General features: G+C 49.5%; 1 protein-coding gene across 2 annotated transcripts; it reads right to left on the bottom strand.

The window, feature by feature from the left end:
* Positions 1-259: 259 nt before the first annotated feature.
* On the bottom strand, positions 260-20007 carry Shmt1 (serine hydroxymethyltransferase 1). Of its 2 annotated transcripts, XM_052757286.1 has the most exons (12): positions 19642-20007; positions 15352-15448; positions 12878-13023; positions 11155-11270; positions 10660-10820; positions 9390-9471; positions 8202-8414; positions 5337-5453; positions 3660-3782; positions 1568-1684; positions 1083-1193; positions 260-721 (listed from the first exon to the last, which is right to left on the bottom strand). In XM_052757286.1, exons 2-12 carry the CDS (start codon positions 15427-15429, stop codon positions 549-551), a joined length of 1437 nt encoding a protein of 478 aa, XP_052613246.1. In that variant the 5' UTR covers positions 15430-15448; positions 19642-20007; the 3' UTR covers positions 260-548. The 2 variants fall into 2 exon arrangements, with proteins under 2 accessions (XP_052613246.1, XP_052613245.1); XM_052757285.1 differs by lacking the exons at positions 12878-13023; positions 15352-15448; positions 19642-20007 and having other exon boundaries at positions 11155-12719.
* Positions 20008-20377: the final 370 nt, after the last annotated feature.

Genomic DNA, 20377 nt, shown 5'->3' with positions numbered 1-20377 from the left:
CTGGATCTTGCTTTGTTGACCAGGCTGGCCTCAAACTCACAGAGATCCTCCTGCCTCTGCCTCCCAAGTGCTGGGATTAAAGGCGTGTACCACCACCACCTGGCATCTTATATATGTCTAGTTTATATATCAAACTCAGAGCAGAAAACTTAGTGCTCCTCTGGCATCCTACTGGGCAACAGAACAGGAATAATAGAAAACACAAGAGTGAACCTGGACATTTCCTTACCTGCCACAGGGCCCACTGAGAAAGGGGAAAGGAGAATTCTGGGATCTTTAATAGCTCTGCCTCATGCTGCAGTCAATAAGTGAGATCAAATGGCTACATAGTACTTTTTTCCCCAAATAATTCATTATATAAAGCTGCTGAGAAGTGAAGTTTCAAATTTATAGTCCTTATTAGCCTGTCCCAGAATCTGAAACGAGAACAGCCGGTCAGAAACCCTCCACAGCACAGTGCAGGCTCAGTTGTCCACTCGAGAGGGGACAGGGCTCACGGGGTCCTGGAGCAGTCCTCCCCTCATGGGAGATGCTGGCTGTGCTAGCTGTCAGTAGTCGGGCAGGCCAGGTATTGAGAAGTTGGAAGCAAAACTCTCCACATCTTCCCGGAGAGTCCTCACAGCACTCTGGTACTTCTCATCCCCTGCCAGCTTCTCCTTGAACTCCTTGAGTGTCGCCCTCACGGCCATGTCGTTCTGAATCTGCAGAGTAAGCTCTATCCCTGTGCAAAAGACAATGGTGCCATGTGTGGCTTCCTTCACTACATGTCCTGCTGTAACTCAGGTGTCAATGTTCTCCTCAGGTGATTCTAGAATGTGTCCCTTGGCAATAGACATCTACAAACCTCAGACAAGAGGGATTGTAGGTCAGCTTTCACCAATGGCTGGATTTTAGCTACTAAACACTCGAGAAACTCCATACTGGGTTGTAGACCAGCTTTCACCAGCGGCTGGGTCTTAGCTCCTAAACACTTGAGAAACTCCATACTGGGTTGTAGACCAGCTTTCACCAGCGGCTGGGTCTTAGCTACTAAACACTCCATACACACAAGGCATTCGAACTTCCAGCACCTTACCCCTTACCTCTGTGGATAAAGCGTGCGACTTTTCGGAAGTCTTCTTCCAAAAGTCCACGGGATGTCAATGCTGGGGTCCCCAGTCGCAGTCCACTGGGCCGTAAGGCGCTCCTGTCACCTTTAAGACAGACAAGGTCTTGAGCTGTGCCAAACACACCACTGTGCCCGCTGTATTTAAAAAAAAAAACGGATCCCAGCTTGATCTAGCAAGGAGGCAACTGATTTAAAAACGCGGGTCTGAAGATAAAGCGTATGGACCACTGTTTTAACCTATGAAAAGCAGTCCACGGTGTGGCTCTGGGTCCTTCAGAGGTTAACATCTGTCTGGGCCTGACAGGAGAAATGCTACTTGTTTAAAGAGTCCCTGCCTCTCTTACAGTCAATGCCCTTCCCCTACTGTGGTGTGTCTCCTAGGCTGAATACTTCAACTCCAACACTGACGGAAAGAAATGCAGATAGGAGGGCTGTGGAAGGAAGAACCACAGGTCTCACCTGGACAGGTGTTCTTGTTGCAGGCAATAGAACAGGCTTCTAGTACCTTCTCAGCCCTTCCGCCATCGGTGCCCATGGGACGGAGATCCACTAGGATCAGATGATTATCAGAACCACCTGGAAACAGTTGGATACAATGGACTAAAGAAGGTTGGCCACACAAGGGAAAGAACGTGCTGTTCTGGAGAGGTGGGCAGAGATGCTCCAAACCTAGGAACTGGGAAGAGGACATAACTGGCCACATAAAGGGGTGTGGAGCTTCTGGCTGAAATGTCCAGCAGCTTCTATAGCCCAGACTGCCTGGGCCATGGTAGAGACCCACACAGGCTGAAGAGCTCAGCTTTTCATATTCTGTGACATTTAAATGACTCTAGGTAAATGTTCTACCACTGAGTCACACTCCTAGCCTTTCTGAAGCCAGTTTTAAGAGGCTCCTCCTGGGACAGGTATAGTGTTATATGCTTTCAATCAATCCCAGCACTCGGGCAGAGGCATATGATCTCATGAGTTCAAGGCCAGCCAAGACGACATACTGAGACTTTTATCTCAAAAAATCAAAACCAAACCAAACCAATAACAAAAAGATCTCCTTTTAAGTAGCACCGGAGTAGTTAGTAGAGGTTCAATTACTCATGGAGATGAGGTAATGACTACATGTTCAGGAGGCTCTGTGCTTTTGTTCCAAACCCCATGAGGCTTGTAAAAGAGACTGACTACCCTTCATTCAAAATGCTCTAGACCAGAAGCAGTGTTTTGAAATTTGAGTGTTTTCCTATTTTAGAATATTTGCTAGGCCTTATTGGTTGAGCATCCCTAACACACAAATTCTAATCCAAAACTTTGTAGGCATCTGGTTTGTGTTCAGAGCCTTCAGATTTCAAAGGAGATATGTATTCGTGACATAGGTAAGGCTAAGATTCAGATCTCAAGGGTTCCTAAAAGTTCATGGTATTAAAGGCTTGCTCTCTATTCTAGCATTGTCAAAAGGTAACAGAACCTGAGAGATGGGACTGATGCTGGGCACTGTGGTTGGTGTATGCCTATATCATACCCAGCATTCTGGAACTGGAGGCAGGCGAGCCTGGGCTATATAATGAAACCCTGTTTCAAAAAGACACGCCCCCATCCCCCAAAAGACAGGCTTAGTAGGTCTTTAAGTCACTGGAGGACTGTGGGATCTTAGCCCCTTCTCTTTCTTGTTCCCTGGCTGTGAGCTAAATGGCTGTGCTCCACCACAAGCTCCTACCATGATGCACCTGCCCAAAAGTAAAGGAGCTAATTGGGTAATCTACTGTGGACTGGACCAGATACTCCAAAAGTGAGCTAGTGTGTCTTTGTGTTAAGCTGATTATCTCAGGCACTTGGTGGACACAGCTGGTAACAGAGGAGGATTGATGATAACAGAACTTTCTGGACCAAGCCCAAGGTCATGAAGATCCTGAGGCTCTAGGTCTCTCCACTTTGAACTTTGATTAAGCCATGCTGTGACCTTGGAAGACCACTGTTCTCACGTCAACCCCAGGCTGTTCTTCAGGGATGATTCCAAAGATGCAGCTTAATTAAGTCTACAGCTTAGTTTTGCAGATCCACAGCCAAGTCCAGTGTCTGCAGCCCCACGTCTGTCTGCAGCCCCGCTTCCATCAGCTAACATACTGGAACCCCAGGGGCCCGGATCAAAAAATGACAGGTATGTCACAAGGCTGTTATGAGAATCATATTTTATACTCAATACTTGACAGGAACCAGGGAGAGCCTAGTGTGCCCTGGCCTCATGGATGGTGTGAGCTATCACCAAATGGAAGGATGCTGGCTCTGCCCCCTGCAAATGGGTGACAGCTGTAACCTGACATCTCTCAGGTGAGTCTCAGCTATTCTCAGAATGTGCAGAGTCCCCATACTGGGTGTCGCGTGGCAGCTACAAAGGCACACAGAAGGATAGGACCTGCAGCTGAGGGTCTGCTCAGCCGCCTGAGGTGGCAGGAACCACTGCAGTGATGGCGACCACACCCTAACCAGATGAACCGGGAGAGGCAAGACTTCAACACCCCCCCAGGAGAGGAGGTCCGCCCAGCACTGTGTGCATTCCGGATACCTGTGACTATTTTGTAGCCCAGCTCAGTGAGGGCCTCGGACAGAGCCCTGCAGTTGGCCACCACCTGGAGCTGGTAGATTTTGAATTCTGTTGTCATGGCTTGCTTCAGGGCCACAGCAACACCTGGAGGAGAAGACAGATTTAAAGACGGTGGCTCAGGGGCAGGCCTTGCTTTCACGGAACCCAGTGTCTGAATTATTACACCCCTCCCCCACGCGCCCCATTATACATTTCTGTTCTTTTACAGTGGTAGGGATAGAACTCAGGACTACGGTTGTGCTGCACCCCCATAGTCATTGTTTTAGCCCTACAATTACCCTGCCACCCTCGCAGAAGTCACTGAAGCCACTCCCCAGGACTGCTTTAGAGGTGATCTTATCTCTCGGGATGAAAGCCTAGTGGTAATCTGATTACCACAAGGATGGCTTTTAGTCCTTTTTATGCTTGATATATGGAAATGAATCTCTGGATGAACAAAGTCAGTCAGTGCCTTGTGTGACGTAATGCAGCACTCTGAGCTGTACCCCCAGAAGGGATGGCCCGTTTGCCCCTCACCACTCAGGTGCACTGACACCTTGTAAATTCCTGAGGGCTGTTTGACTACAAGGGAGAAGAAGCAGAGCACCATGCAAAATGCACTTATGTCCTGCTATGGAGCCTCCTGTCTGCTTGTGGAGACACTTGGACCAGCAAGCCCAGCATCTTCGGTAGCAGGAACCATGAGAGCTAAGCATACAAGCACAGTGGGGAAACCTGAAAACCTGCCCAGGGCCCACTACATCCCATGCCCCACACCTCAGGCATCCTCTGTGCTCCACCGATGAGCTGTGTTAAGCTAAACTAGTTTCAAGCTCAGAGATCTGTCTTCTTCTTCCTCGCCAATGCTGGGATTAAAGGCATGTGTCACCGTGCCCCATTTATTTCTTTTAATTTTATGTGTATGGGTGTTTGGCTTGCATGTATGTGTGTGCGCGTGCATCACTTGCATGCCTGGTGCCTGCAGAGAGCAGAAGTGGGTATTGGAGTCCCTGGAACTGGAGTTACAGATGATTGTGAACCCCCTGTGGATGCTGGGAATGGAGGCAGGTCCTCTGGAAGAGCAGCCAGTGCTCCTAACTGCGAAGCCATCTCTCCAGCCCCCATGTGCTGTTCTTTCCAGTATCAGTGTACACACTGGTGTCTTGCCTGAGAAACCCCACCTTGTCCTGAGTGCCTCAATACCAGCAAGTGCCACAGTCACTGCCAAAATGACAGTGAGGTGATCGAGACTGTTACAGGTTATCTATAAGCCATGTGTCCAAATAGAGGGGAAAAGGAGAGGAGAGCCTGGAGGGTTCCCATGGGTGTGGGGTTAATGGCAGAGAAGCAGCCCATCGCGTAGAATTGGGCCGTACTTCGCTTCACTGCCAGCCATACTCATCTTTCAGATATCTGCCCTGCTGCAGAGTGCTAAGGATGGCCATCTGAGTGGAACAGACACTTCTCTCCTGTCCTCACCTGGTACCACTTTTAACTGCCCCCTTTTCCTGTACAGACATTTTCTCCCAAGTTCCTTCTCCAGTGTGCAAGTCCAGGAACATCCTTTGGAGGACAGGCAGGATGGGAATCATAGACTTCGTGGGGCTATGACGGCTAGGGTACAACCCAAGGGCTCTACAATAGACCTGGTGACATTACCCGCAATGGCATGGTTGTGGGGGCCCCCCTGGAGGCCTGGGAACACAGCAGAGTTGATGAGTGACTCCAGCTCATAATGAATCTCTTTGCCAGTCTTGGGATCCACGCTGCGCACACCTGGTAAAGAAATGAGACTGTTAACGAACAGACCAGTTCCTTTGACTCACAGCCAAATTGATGTGTGTAGGCAGTCCCACCTCAGCCTGGACTGGGGTGCAAGAAAGCTGTTTTACAACGCCAGAGCAAAAGGCCCCTGCGGATGGCTGGACTGCTGGTTTCCGTTGTACACCACCTCCCAACCCCCTTTTTGAGACAGTCTTGCTTTGCAGCTTTGGCTAGCCTAGAACTTACTGTGTAGACCAGGCTGTCCTGGAACTTAAGGGATCCGCCTGCCTCTGCCTCCCAAGTGCTGGGATTAAAGGAGTGTGCCACCATGCTTGGCCCCCTTTTTTCTTTTTTTACATTCTGGAAAACTAATGAGTTTATTACAAAGCAATCGGTGATGGTTTAGACAAGAGCACAGGTAATCTTAAGTCAGAAACACTGGAGTCTGCACTCAGTCTGGATGATGACTCTCCCATGGCTCCCTAGATAGATGCCCCTTCCCTATCCTTTACCAGCCTATAGTCTGGCCACATGCTATTAGGGCAGACTTGCATGCAACTGGTTAGATGAGTGGCTGGATACTCAGATGTGAGTTCCAGGACCCTCTCTCCCCCACCCCCTCCCTTTTTTCCTTAATTAAAAAAACAACTCTGCCGGGTGGTGGTGGCGCACGCCTTTAATCCCAGCACTCGGGAGGCAGAGCCAGGTGGATCTCTGTGAGTTCGAGGCCAGCCTGGTCTCCAAAGCGAGTTCCAGGAAAGGCGCAAAGCTACAAAGAGAAACCCTGTCTCGAAAAACCAAAAAAAAAAAAAAAAAACCAACTCTAGCAAGGGTGTGAGGTGCACACCTTTAATGCCAACACTCAAGAGGCAGAGGCAGAGGCAGAGGCAGGAGGATCTTGGAATTTGAGGTCAGTCTGTTATGCAGAGCAAGTTCCAGGACAGCTAGGGCTGTTACACAGAAACTGCATTTCAAAAATTAAAAAACAAAAAACAACCCACAAATCTATTACTGTGTATGGGCATGATATGTGTGTGAACGCACATGTACTATGTATGGCAAGTACCATGGAAAAGGTCAGAGGGCAAATTGTAGAGTTGGTTCTTTACTTCCGTTCTACCTTTATGTGGATTCTGGGCATCGAACTCAGTCACTGGGCTTGTGTGGAACATGACAGTGACAGTATGATGTAGTAATGCTCAGATGACTCTTTGTGAGGAAAAGCAGATAGTAAAGACAATTCCTACTGAATGGTAAGTATCAGTAACACCTACATATTCTTGTAAGGCAAGAACGGCTAGAGAAGCACTCTGGGTCAACTCACTGAATCCCCACAGTCTAGAGGCACAGGTGCTACTGTGGCACCCTCGGCTCTAGAGATAAGGAAGCAAGACTCAGAGAAGCTGATGGGGGCCCAAGATGACACAGCAGCAAGAGAGGCCAGATCCACTGACTGGCTGAGGACCAACAAGTCCCACTGCACACAGCAGACACACCAAAGGTCTCCTTGGCGAGTAAAGTAGCTACCAACTTGTGCCTCACCTATAATCTGATCCCTTGAGAGACTGAGACGGGAGGCTTGTGCTACAGAATGAGACCCTGTTTCCAAACAAACAAACAAACAACAACAAAAAAAACCCCAAACAAACCAACAACTCAACAACTCCATACCAAGCAAGCTGACAAAGGCCCTCAGAGGCTAGAGGACTTGGGAGACTGAGGAGGTACTTGACTAGGACTTGCCCTCAATAGGGTGGGCAATAAGAGCTAAGGCAATAAGAGCCTGCCAGGGTAAGACACACTGGAGGGCTAGTTCCTCACTTCTCCAAGGCTACCTAACTGTTGACAGGACTTTCACCACCGTGGCAACTCCAGAATAAGGGGGGCATGTACAGAGGGGGCGTGTAAGGTAGCAGGAAGAGAAACACCTTACTAAAATGATGAAACTCATAACGAGGTTATTTGTATGTTTTATGCATGAAACATGAGTATGGACTACCTAGCTCTGGCTGGCCTAGAACTTAACTACGACAACCAGGCTGCCCCTGAACTTTCAGCTGTCTCCTGCCTACACCTTCAAGGGCTGGGATTACAGATGTGCACCACCATGCCACTCCTGTATCCATGTTTTATAGCTTAATTATTGTTGCGTGTCAGTGGGATAGTCGCACTGTTGCCCACCCCACCCCCCTTCCGAGCAGAGTCTCAGGCTGGCCTCGAATGCCTGATCCCCCCGCTTCAGCTTAAGAGCTGGGATTATAGGTATGTACCACCACACCCAGGCCACATTAGTCTTTATGAGGGCCACTGAGACAGCTCAACAGGTAAAGGTGCTTGCTGTACAAACCTGTCAACCTGAGTTCAATCCCTGGATCCCACGATGGAAGGAGAGAACCAACTTCCAAAAGTTGCCCTCTGTCCCCGACTTGTGGTATGTGAGTACTCCACCAATAATGGTATTTAAAAAAAAAGAAAAAATCCTTCTCTGACCAATATACTAGACCATAACAAGTTCATCAAAACATTGCTGCATTCTGGAGCCCTTGGATACCCCAACCTTCCTCCTGTGGGGAGGGTCAGGTGAGCAGGACTCTGCCTAAGCCCCTTCCTGTCACACATACCCAGGCCAGAACTGTGGCTTGGGGCTTCCTTCAAAGCCCATTACTGCTCTTTCCTGAGGAGCTCTCAGAGTTTTCCCGGCTTCTTCCACACAGGAAATATTAACCCACCCTCTGCCTGTCCCAGCACGTGGGAACTTACCCTTTCTGTAGAATATCATACCAGCACGGCAGCCTCTCAGGGTTTTGTGGGTTGTGGTGGTCACCACATGGCAGTGTTCGAAAGGGGAGGGTACCACCCCAGCTGCTACCAGCCCACTAATGTGTGCCATGTCTGCCATGAGATACGCCCCGTTATCATCAGCGATCTTTCGCAGACGTGCGTAGTCCAGGTTCCGAGAGTAGCAGCTGGTACCTGAGTCACAGGAGGTGACAGAGGAGTGTCAAGGATGTCCAGAGCAGTGAGCCAACCTCTGATGGACAGATCTACAAGGAGACCCCCCCACCCCCGATCTTTAAGGACAGATGTGCAGTGTGTCCTCAAAACCATCCCTGAGCTGAGTGTGGCGGTACACACACACACACACACACACACACACACACACACACACACACACGGCACTTTAATCCTGGCACTTGGAAAGCCAGTAATCTCCGAGTTTGAGAGCAGCCAGGGCTACACAATAAGACTTGTTTCAAAACAGTCAAACAACATAAAACCACCCCTGTGTTTTTATACATGTTAGGCCTAAGGCGTCAACCACTGATCTACTAAGCACCAGTGATGGCAAGCTGTTAAAATTTGTCTGAGAGGGATACAGACAAGGTCTACTTTTCCCTCACATGATCCCAATAACAAACCAAAGTACAAGCTCACCGTGGGAAACCAGAGCTTGTTGGGCTTGCTTATGGGTGAGAGGTTAGTGACAGAAGTGTAGGTGGCCCAGATGCAGTTGTCCTGGAAAGCCCTCACCAGCATGGATGGCTTCTCCATAACAGTGTAAAGAAAGCTCCCTTCCCCGTCTTCCCCAGCAGACACTCCAGCCCCTCATGGAGGCCACGCGCACTTAGGGCAGGCAGAACGGCACAGATGGCCGGAAGACGTGGCCTGGCACTTGGGTGAGGGTTCAATAACTCTTCTAGCTCCCTCCTGTCAACCCTCCACAGACCCAGTCAAGATGGACCCTTGTCAGCCGGCACAGCTGACCTCATGAAGATGGCAGCAGTCTAGCTCAAAGAATAGCTTTTTGCAATCCGAGTCTTAAAAGGACAGAATAAGTCTCAAGTCACGAGCTCTGCACAGTGAGCTGGAGGATGGGATATCTTTCCATCCTTCCCTGGAGGCAGAGGCCCTGCCCAGGAACCAGACTGCACCCCACTTGCCGCTCACCTGCAATGATCAGCTTCGGGTGAAAGAGGCTGGCATTCTCCTCCAGCTGGTCATAGTTGATGTAGCCAGTGTCTGGGTACACCTGGTGGGAGCAGGAAGACACAGGCTTGGCTGCTTCCTCTGGCCACACAGTGCGCCCTGCACACCCACCTGAGCCCATTCAACCTGCCACAACACGGACCGGGACCCGAGGCAGGGCACTGGATTCAGCTTGCACAAGGGTATAAAAGGGTAAATATCACATAGGCTTGGGAATCCTCACAGGGGCCTCAGGATAAAGGGGAGTCTCAGCCCTGGGTACTACACCATGTTACAGAACAAAAAGCCCTGGAAATGAGAAAGGCACAGCCAAGCCTATAATCCCAGCTACTGGCTGAGGCAGAAGGATTGTCATGAGTTCAAAGTCAGCCTAGGTTACAGCGTAAGACACTGACTAATCAATAAAGACAAGAGATGGAGAAATGGCTCAGCAGTTAAGAGCATTTACTGTTCTTGCAGAGGACCCGTGTTCAATTCCCAGAACCCACCCAGATGCACACAACTGTCTGTAACTCCAGTTCCAGGAAATCTGACACCCTTTTTTGACCTCTTCAGGCACCAGATACACACACATTTTATATATGTATACATAGACAGACATACACACACACATGCACAAGCACACACACACACAGGCAAATACTCATACACGTACATTAAATCTTTAAACAAACACCCAACAACAACCAAGACACACACCTGGAAGCATCTGAGCACTCACAGGCTAGCAAGCTTCCTTCTGGCAGGGTAGCACAGAGGCTACCAAGTAGAAGGAGACCAGAGAGAGGGAGGGAGTCTGAGGTGTGAACTAGGAACAGTAATAGAAGGTCAGGGTTGCTGTCACTGCAGAGAAAGAAACCCCTGGCCCTGCACCAGATAGCTGATGAGAGTCCAGGAGAGATGGGCAGGGGCTGAAGTGAGAGACAAATGGTCTGAGGAAGGTGAACAGAAGAGAGCCCTGGGGAGCTGCTGGAAGAGGCAGCCTGGCCACAGAGCTGTGCCTCCTGGACTCTGCTGACCTTGGAGAAGGCAGACCTGTGCCAGCAGCTGTTGCTAGGGGTCTGGCTATCTGATCCTTTCTCAGTCACAGTTTCTATCATGTCATAGCCTGGACCCAAACCTTAACCCCCCTTCTAGTAGAAGGAGATGCGGCAGTGCTGTGTAAATGAAATTACTTCTCCCCGTGGGTGCCAACTCATAAGGAAAGCTCTGAGGACACACACACCCCTACCTTATAAGGCATAGATTCAAAGAAGATAGATGTAGCAGAGATTTTCTTCTTGTCTGTCATGAAGCCATGAGTCAAATGACCTCCATCTGGCAGGTCCAAGCCCATGATGCGCCCATGGGGCTCCACCAGGGCAGTATACACAGCGAGGTTTGCAGGGGAGCCTGAAACAGGGAGAACGGAGAGGCCATGAGTATTTCTACCCATGAGACACAAAGTGGCATCCGGGAGCTTGGCTACTAGGCAATCACTCAGCAGGCTATCACCATGATTTTCCTAGTCCCACTGATGGTAGTAAGTTCCAGGGCAGAATGCTACTCGGGAGGGGCGTGCAGAGCTAAGTAAGTCCAAAGGCAATGGAGATGGATGCACATATTCCCTGGCTTGTCTCTGTTATGTATGAGAAGCCTTTTGTAGGACTTGACTTGATGGCTGTAACACCATAGAGCCAGGCCTAAGGAGCTAGCTACCCAGGGTCTATGTGGATGCAACAATCACCTGAGTAAGGCTGGACATTGACTCCCCAGCACTGAGGATCCAGATGATAGGCCTGCAATGCACGCTTCTGACACAGTGTCTCCAACTCATCAATGAACTCATTCCCACCATAATACCTGTGAAGAGAAGCATGAGCCACATCCCCCTTGGGCCCAGTCTCTGTGCCTAGCAGAGGCCAAAGACGCCCAAGGGTGGGCAGAGCATGGTGGGGGGATCTGAGTCCTGCTCTAAGGCTGCTGTGAGGATCCAGTGAAATATTAGCAGCTAGGCCAGGTTTGGTGGTATACACCTTCAATCCCAGCACTTGGGAGGAAGAAGCAGGAGGGGTTCCAGGCCAGCTGGTGCTATATACAAAGATCCTGTCCCAAAAAGAAAAGAAAGGGAAGGAAACGAAACAAGGGTATCTCAGGACAGAATGCATTGTAGTCTTTGAAGGATGCTTTTTTTTTCCTTCCTGTTTCCATTGGAACAAACGCATACATGTGCAAAAAACACTGTCAACTTCTGTATTTCCTTTGCCTGATAATGATTGTAATAGATAGACAGACAGACAGACAGATAGTCTGATGATGGATGTGATATATAGATAGATAGATAGATAGATAGATAGACAGACAGACAGATAACCACTTGAACTTAGAAGCACAAGGCCAGCCTATGCTATGCAGTGAGATTCTGAGATTCTGTTTCAAAACAAACCGGTTTCAAGGTGGTGAGTGTCTAAGCCAGTGGCAGACTTGCCTGGTATGCATGAGGTCCTAAACTGAACTCCCAACAAGCACCACCAAACACAACAAAAAAGCTCAGGCACAGTGGCGCATGCTTGCAAGCCACCGCTTGAGAAAGAGGCAGGAGGATCAACACAAATTTGCAGCCAACCAGATCCACACACTAAGTTGTATGGCTGCGACACAGTAAGACTCACAAAACAAAACACCCAAAGCTCCAAGTTTTGAAACACTAGTTTCAGATACGGCAGGCTTAACCAAAGAATCAAGTAGATAGTTTAATGAAAAACACTTCTGATTGTAAGCATTTTAGAGAAGGGAGGCTGAGCCCGCAATACAGTTTTTACTTCCCAGACATAAAGATTCTCAGAGCAAATGCCACTCTGTAGCTTTCCCACAGGACAATGACCTTTCCTACATCTCTCATAGACAAGCCTGCTTATACCCACTTGAACTGGGAGGACAAGGCCAGCCTATCCTAGGCAGGTCTTATAAAGGGACTGTTGAGTATGACTGCTCTGAGAGAGATCACAGAATCCCACCCGAGCAGAGAACTGGAGGAGTTACGTCAGAGAGCAAGAAGGGAAGACAACCCGGCAGCTAGGAAGCTACAGGGTTTTGAAAGATGCACATTAGTTGGATGCCGGGCACTGTAAATTACAACTGCCATGGCACTTGGAAGGCTGAGGCAGCCTGGGCTAGACAGTGAGTTCAAGGTCAGCCTGAAACACATAACAAGAAATAAAAACAAAATGGTCAGAGCGGGACTTTAAGAACACTCAACTAGGCCGGGCGGTGGTCAGGTGCACGCCTTTAACCCCAGCACTCCGGAGGCAGAGGCAGGAGGATCTCTGTGAGTTTGAGGCCAGCCTGGTATACAATGTAAGATCCAGGACAGGCACCAAAACTACACAGAGAAACCCTGTCTCGAAAAACCAAAAAAAAAAAAAAACAAAACAAAAAAACCCCAAAAAAACAAAGAACACCCAACTCACCTCTGGCCTGGATACCCCTCGGAGTATTTGTTATTTAAGCAAGATCCCAGGGCCTCCAACACCGCTCTGCTGGCAAAATTCTCTGAGGCAATCAGCTCTAATCCAACCTTCTGCCAGTAGCTCTCTTTTTTAATGATGTTGTAAACCTTATCAGAAGAAAACAGACGTGGGGCTGGAGGGCAGCTCAGCTGCTAGAATGCTTATCTAGCATTCATAATCCCTTGCTTGGGTTTGATCCCCAGCACTGAATAGTTGGGGAGGGTGGCACATGCCTGAAATCTCAGTCCTCAGGATATGAAGTTTCAAGGTCACCCTTGGCCGTACAAGAGTTTAATTAGAAAAAAAATGCAACAAAAAATAAATTAACAAAATGAACAGGAACTGCTGGCACGTGTCTCTAGTCTCAACACCTGGGAGTGAAGGTGGGGTGACAGAGGCTCAGGGTCACCCTCGGATGGGGTGACCAGAGGCTCAGGGTCACCCTCGGATGGGATGACCAGAGGCTCAGGGTCACCCTCGGATGGGGTGACCAGAGGCTCAGGCTCAGGGTCACCCTTGGATGGGATGACCAGAGGCTCAGGGTCACCCTCGGATGGGGTGACCAGAGGCTCAGGCTCAGGGTCACCCTCGGATGGGATGACCAGAGGCTCAGGGTCACCCTCGGATGGGGTGACCAGAGGCTCAGGGTCACCCTCAGAAGGAATGACCAGAGGCTCAGGGTCACCCTCGGATGGGGTGACCAGAGGCTCAGGGTCACCCTCGGATGGGGTGACAGAAGCTCAGGGTCACCCTCGGATGGAATGACCAGAGGCTCTGGGTCACCCTTGGATGGGATGACCAGAGGCTCAGGGTCACCCTCAGATGGGGTGACCAGAGGCTCAGAGTCACCCTCAGAGAGCCAAAGATCAAACCAGCGTGATTTAGCATCATACCTAATTTCTATTGTTTTTGTTTGTTTTCCGAGACAGGGTCTCACTTTGTGTCTTGGCTGTCCTGGAATATAGTCCAGGCTGGCTTCTAATTCAGTGACCCACTTGCCCCTCTGCCAGCATTAAAGGCATGACCACCAGCCCCAGCTAATTTTTAATTGTATCCTAACATTTTACTAAGTTCTTCTTTCTAAGAACCTTATTCCAAAAACGTTTTAGCAAACACAGAGAAACAGAAACTTCACTAATGGTTGCCCAGGGTTGGGAAATTTAGGGAGAATGGGGTAGCTGCTCACAGATTCCTGGGTATAAGAACGTTCTTCACGCCGGGCGGTGGTGGCGCACGCCTTTAATCCCAGCACTCGGGAGGCAGAGCCAGGTGGATCTCTGTGAGTTCGAGGCCAGCCTGGTCTCCAAAGCGAGTTCCAGGAAAGGCGCAAAGCTACACAGAGAAACCCTCTCTCGAAAAACCAAAAAAAAAAAAAAAAAAAAAAAGAACGTTCTTCACTCCACTTTGAGTATAGATGCTGCGGGACATTCAATTTCTCCGCTTTAGAGGCAAAGCACTGAGTAGAAACCACTTCAAGTTTTGAACAGGTCTCTTTCCCAGGCTAGAGAGATTCTGATCTCCCCTCCTGATCCTGGGCAGTGGCAGCAAGCCACAGAGCCCAGTGAGCACATGATGGGAAACGCTCCTAACTATCATGCTCCACACTGCCAAGCCTGGATGTGACAGGTGAGAAGTAGATGCCGTGCAGCGTGGCCTATTATCAACTTACGTGGGTTTATTAGAGCATAACCACAGTGTGAACTGAGGACCATTGTGTACTAAAACCACTGAATTGTACAACTGAATAACAGATCAATGAAACTATTATACATCAAGTTGCTTTTAGGCATTATGAGCGTGTCTGTAACTGCAATGTAAAGGAAGAAGAGCCAACCTTCTTCCTATGTCCTAGAGCACCTAGCACTGACCTCAGAAATACCTACATTTGCCGGGCGGTGGTGGCGCACGCCTTTAATCCCAGCACTCGGGAGGCAGAGGCCGGCGGATCTCTGTGAGTTCGAGGCCAGCCTGGGCTACCAAGTGAGTTCCAGGAAAGGCGCAAAGCTACACAGAGAAACCCTGTCTCGAAAAACCAAAAAAAAAAAACAAAAAAAAAAAAAAAAAGAAATACCTACATTTATCCCCAAAGGGCTATCAGCCACAGCTTCTCCATCTGCCCCCTTTATTGGTGGTACCAGAGATGTAATTGAGAGATTAACTGCTCTGCTGCCGCACTACACACCAGCTTCCACCTGTCACTCTACAAAGCTGTCTGTATGTAGTCAACTCAGGATTTTAACGAGCAACTTAGAGGCCGGGAATGCAGTAGTGCGTAGTAGGACATCTGCCTAACAGGTGTGAGGCCCTGGGTTCCACCCCGAACAGCACAAGAATCAAAATGAAACAAAACAAAATCCCCACAAAACAACAACAGAAAACCCACAGTGATCCTAACAAGACCGCCAATGTAAAAGCCTATGAAGGAACCATCTCACCTCGGCGTCACTGTCCTTGAGGGGCTGTGTCAACATCTTCTCATGAGAGGACCACAGGCTGACATCCATTTTTGCCATTACACTGGTTCAGAGTTGCCTAAAACCAGGGGAAAGTACATGTGGATTCCAACATCAACCTCCAGCAAGTCGCCTCTGTGTGGCTGATACACTTTTTTTGGTAAACATGAGCATAAATAAACCCCTGGAAATCACTTAGGGCTCCTTTCTGGACTTCCGACCTGATTCTCCTCCTTCCAAAGCCCTCTTTCCTAAAGCTTCCTCTTTCCAAGGCTTTCTTAGAGGTTCTACACCCAGCCCTCCCAGCTAAACAGCGGTCTTCTCTAATCTCCCATGGTATCCAGCACAGCTACACTGGAAAAAGTAATCTGTCCAAATGATCAATCGGACCCTTTACTTAAACCAATCCCAACTGGCAGAGAACTGGCAAGTTCCTGTGAAACAGTACACATTCTAGACTTAGCAAATTCTCAGATTTTCCTGGGTAGACACACAAACTAACAGAGAACATAGGCAACTGGGATACTCCTTCCAAGATGCCCAGCAGCAGCACTTTATAGTTTTTTTACTCACATGGTCCAGGTTGGCCTTAGACTCGGCGTGTAGCTAGAAATGACTTTGAACTCCTTCTCTTTCTTCCAAGTGCTAGGATTATGGGCATGCTCCACTACATGCAACAAGCATTTTATAATTAAGTCCTGCAATCTCCACTCCATCTGGACACATTTCTCTCAGACTCCGTGGAATCACACATGGAGTTCTGCTGTAAGAAACTCTCTCTGACTTGTTGGGGTCCACAGAGAATTCCTAGTGAGATCTGAACTTGCTTTACCCAGCAGGGCTGCATAAGGGAATGTTTTGACCACATGCATGGTCACCAGATGTTTAGAAGGTTCTGCACTTGGCTGTGCTTCAGGGAGGTCTTTTGCTCTACCTCTTGGCATTTCTATAAACAGCCCTTTAGAAGAGACAGAAGGGGCTGGTGGGTTTTGACCCAGGCTTTCCTGAGGCTATCCTATGTTTCTGTCTTTCCTCTTGTCTTCTAAGTATCTCTTTCTATCTAAATATTCCTCACTTCTCCCTGCTCAAGAGTACCCTGGTCGTAAAAGTGGGGGGCTGGTCCCCCACACTGACTAGGCATCGAACAGCAAGGTGTGTTGTGCAAAACAGTTATGCACATAAAGTAAATTAATGCAAAACACTACATTCAGTCTGGACATGGTGGCACATGCCTTTAATTCCAGCACTTGGGAGGGAGGCAGAGGCAGGTGCTATCTTGGTCTACAAAGAGTTTCAAAACAGCTGAAGATATGCAGAAACCCTGCTGGGGCGGGGTGGGGGAGTGGGGGTGGAGTGGGGGTTGGGTGGGGGGGGGGGTGAGCAAACCAAACCCACTGCATTCACAGCTCTCCCTTTACACAGTGGCTGGCAGCCCGTCTGTCCTTTCCTGTTCATTTGTGTAAACTTTATTTACAGGACAAGTAGTTAAGAACCTTCCACCAACTACTTTTTAGGGCTGTGGTCAACAAATCCAACTGGGGGCCCTGCCTTTATGAGGCTTCCTCTGGTGGAGAAGGACCATAGACCAACACAAAAATACTGAATACAGAAGGCCAATTAGGTGAGGAATTGAGCCGTGGGGTGAGAGGTGCCTAGGACAGGAGGTCTCCTGATGGAAAGGACACCCCCACAGAAAGCGGCCAATCATGAGCAAAGAGCCTACTCTCCAAGAGGGCACACTCCCAGACAGACAAAACCAAGAGGCAAACTGCAGAAATAGTCCCAAACGCTAGAGCTCCTCCTCTCTCTGGAAAAGGTAGACAAAGGAAGTGTCAATCACCTTTAAACAGAAAACTCTTAGTTAGGACTTTCAGAGTAGGTATTTTAACACCAGCATGGAATCATTAGACATATATATGGCCACACACGAAAAGCACTTAAGAGTCAAATTTGGGCCGGGCGGTGGTGGTGCACGCCTTTAATCCCAGCACTCGGGAGGTAGAGGCAGGTGGATCTCTGTGAGTTCGAGGCCAGCCTGGACTACAGAGTGAGTTCCAGGAAAGGCGCAAAGCTACGCAGAGAAACCTTGTCTCGAAAAACAAACAAACAAACAAACAAAAAGAGTCAAATTTGCTTCTGCAGCTGCAGTAGCAGCACCCCGGGAAGAAGAGGTTTATAGTGACCTCAGCGACGCATGCAAAGCACCCCATGAGCTTCTTCCCTCAAGATCGGCACCAGGTAATCCAGGCACCTCTCCGGGCCCTTGGCAAATTGGAACCAGAGTCCACACCAGTCAGGTTGGGGCCTTTGCTCCTGGAATCCCAAAGGGCAGCATTTTTATTAAACATTAACTGCTGAAGGGTAGAAAGGGGTATCTCCTGACCATCAAGAGCGAAATCCACTTGGAGTCCTCCTCTTCTCTGGAGGGCCAGCCCTCCTGTCCTTGGGCAAGGAGCATTCAATAGTCCCTTTCTCCTCAGGAAGACCACATCACCACCCTTATCTAGGTACCATCAGCATCCCCATTCTGGTCCACAGATTCACTTGCTGCCCATTGACTGGCCCACATGCAGTGGCTTTTCTGGCCCCAGTCTTCATGAGTAGCACTTAACTGAGCCCTAGGTGGGAGCTGCAGGGGTGGCCTCCTTGCGTGCGCCGCCACCCTCGCCACCCTCACCCCCTCGCCACCCTCACCCCCTCACCCCCCCACCCCCCCACCCCCGTTCTTACTCCTACTCCTCTCTCTGGAATTTCCCACTTTGTGTGTTGTTGTTGTTGTTGTTGTTGTTTGTGGGTGGGTGTGGGTGGGTGTGTGTGGGTGTGTGTGTGTGTGTGTGTGTGTGTGTGTGTGTGTGTGTGTGGTTTTTCAAGACAGGGTTTCTCTGTGTAATAGTTCTGTCCTGGAACTCATTCTGTAGACCAGGCTGGCCTGGAACTCAGAGATGTGCCTGTCTTAAAGGCGGGTGCCACCATTCCTAGCCTATTTAGTGCATTCTTAATTAGACTACGAAGGATCTTTAGACTATACATTTTGTTTTTCTGTGTAGCCCTGGCTGTCCTGGATCTCACTCTGTACACCAGGCTGGCCTCAAATTCAGAGATCCACCTGCCTCTAACTGTCATTTTTTTAGCTAACTCTGGGGAAAGCAAGCAGCATTTTTTTTTATTGAGGTCTATAGGTTTGCCAAAGCCCATATTCATTTATTACTATTACTGCTTTTTTTTTTTTTTGGTTTTTCGAGACAGGGTTTCTCTGTGTAGCTTTGCGCCTTTCCTGGAACTCGCTTTGGAGACCAGGCTGGCCTCGAACTCACAGAGATCCGCCTGGCTCTGCCTCCCGAGTGCTGGGATTAAAGGCGTGCGCCACCACCGCCCGGCCACTATTACTACTTTTTTTTTTTTTAAATGATTTATTTATTTTTATTTTACGTGCAGTGGTGTTTCGTCTGCATGTGTGTCTGTGAGGGTGTAAGATGCCTTGGAACAGGAGTTACAGACAGTTGTGAGCTGCCATGTGGGTGGTGAGAATTGAACCCAGGTCTTCCGGAAGAGCAGCCAATGCTCTCTACCTCTGAGCCATCTCTCCAGCCCCACTATTACTACTTTTAAACTGTTATAGGAGTCAGGCATGGTGGCCTTCCTTGTCTCACACGTAGACTTTTGTGCTCTGCTTTACAGAGGACCCCAAAGGCCGTGAAACTGCTTTGTCTAACTAAGGTCATACAACAGAGCCAGAATCTGAGCTCCAGTTTACTTCCGGTTCTTCCCAGAACCCCAAGTAACACAATTATTCACCTCTCTTTGACATTCCCTCAAGGAAGAAATTTAAAATGGATTCCGTAGGGGAACTAAACTGGTGTTTCCAGTCCTGCGACTGCCTGAGTCAAGGAAACACGGGTGTGCTTGCTTCAGCTAACCAAGGGTTCTCTAACTTCCAGACCTTGAAATAGAGGTCCTGGGCTAAGAACGCTACAACCCAACCTATCTCCTAGATAAGGGTAGCACACTGCAGACAGGGAGGTGCTAGTGAATCAAAAGCAGTGATTACAGAACTAGACACAAACCTCAGGAGCTTCACTAACATGTATAAATCAAGGGGTTCCATCCCCAGCACCCCATAAACCAGGACTGGTAGCTCTCGCTGGTGAGATGAAGGACAATAAGAAGTTCAAGGTCATCCTTGGCTACACGGCAAGTTCGAAGCTAGCATGTGCTCCTTGAGACGCCCCACCTCAAAAAAACAAATAACCGCAAGGATCAGACATTACATACCTAGTATTAGGAGGGAGGTGTATTTTTGTGAGAAGGTCTCAATCTGCGGTCCAGGATGGCCTCCAATTCGCTTGGTAGCGGGATCTGGCCTTACACGCCTGGTCCTCCGGCCTTAACGAAAGGGGCTAGGGCCGGCGTTGCTGGCGGACGCCTTTAATCCCAGCACTCGGGAGGCAGAGGCAGGGGGATGGCTGAGTTCCTGGAGAGCGCGCGAAGAACGATCCGAGTCCCACCGCCTGCCGGAAAGCCACACCGCGCTGTCTGGGACAACCCGCCAAGTCCCAACAGCCCAGCACGTGCCCTGGGAACCAGCCCACGGACCACGTGACACGCCGCGTCCCGGGGAACCCAAACTTGGCGCGCAGAGGCCAGAGCGCCACTAGGCTCTCCCTAGCACAGCCCTGCCCCGCCCCGCCCCTTCGGCGGCCCAATCAAAGGGCGCAGTCAAGTAGAGCCCGCCCCCAGCCGCCCCGGCGTGATTCGCTGCGACAAAGAAGGGCAAACCGGAAGGAGGAAGAGAGCTGCAGCTGCTGGGGGCGGGAGGGAGGCGGGGACCGGGCGGTCCCTCACCTTGGGACCTAGGACTTTTGGGCTTTTTGGATTTGGCTGTGGAGTGAAGGCTTGTGTCATCCAGAAGACCTGGGTCGGGTTGGGGAATCAAGCCTAGCTCGGGTTCAATTCCCAGCAGCTTTACTACTGTCTGTAACTCCAGTCCCAGGGGATCTGCCTCCAGAGT

This window comes from Peromyscus californicus, unplaced genomic scaffold (genome assembly GCF_007827085.1).
Source record: "Peromyscus californicus insignis strain IS unplaced genomic scaffold, ASM782708v3 Scaffold_3__1_contigs__length_106647218, whole genome shotgun sequence".
Classification (NCBI taxonomy): Eukaryota; Metazoa; Chordata; class Mammalia; order Rodentia; family Cricetidae; genus Peromyscus; species Peromyscus californicus.
The sequence above is the reverse complement of the archived record's forward strand: the minus strand, read 5'-3'. Positions and strand labels throughout refer to the sequence as shown.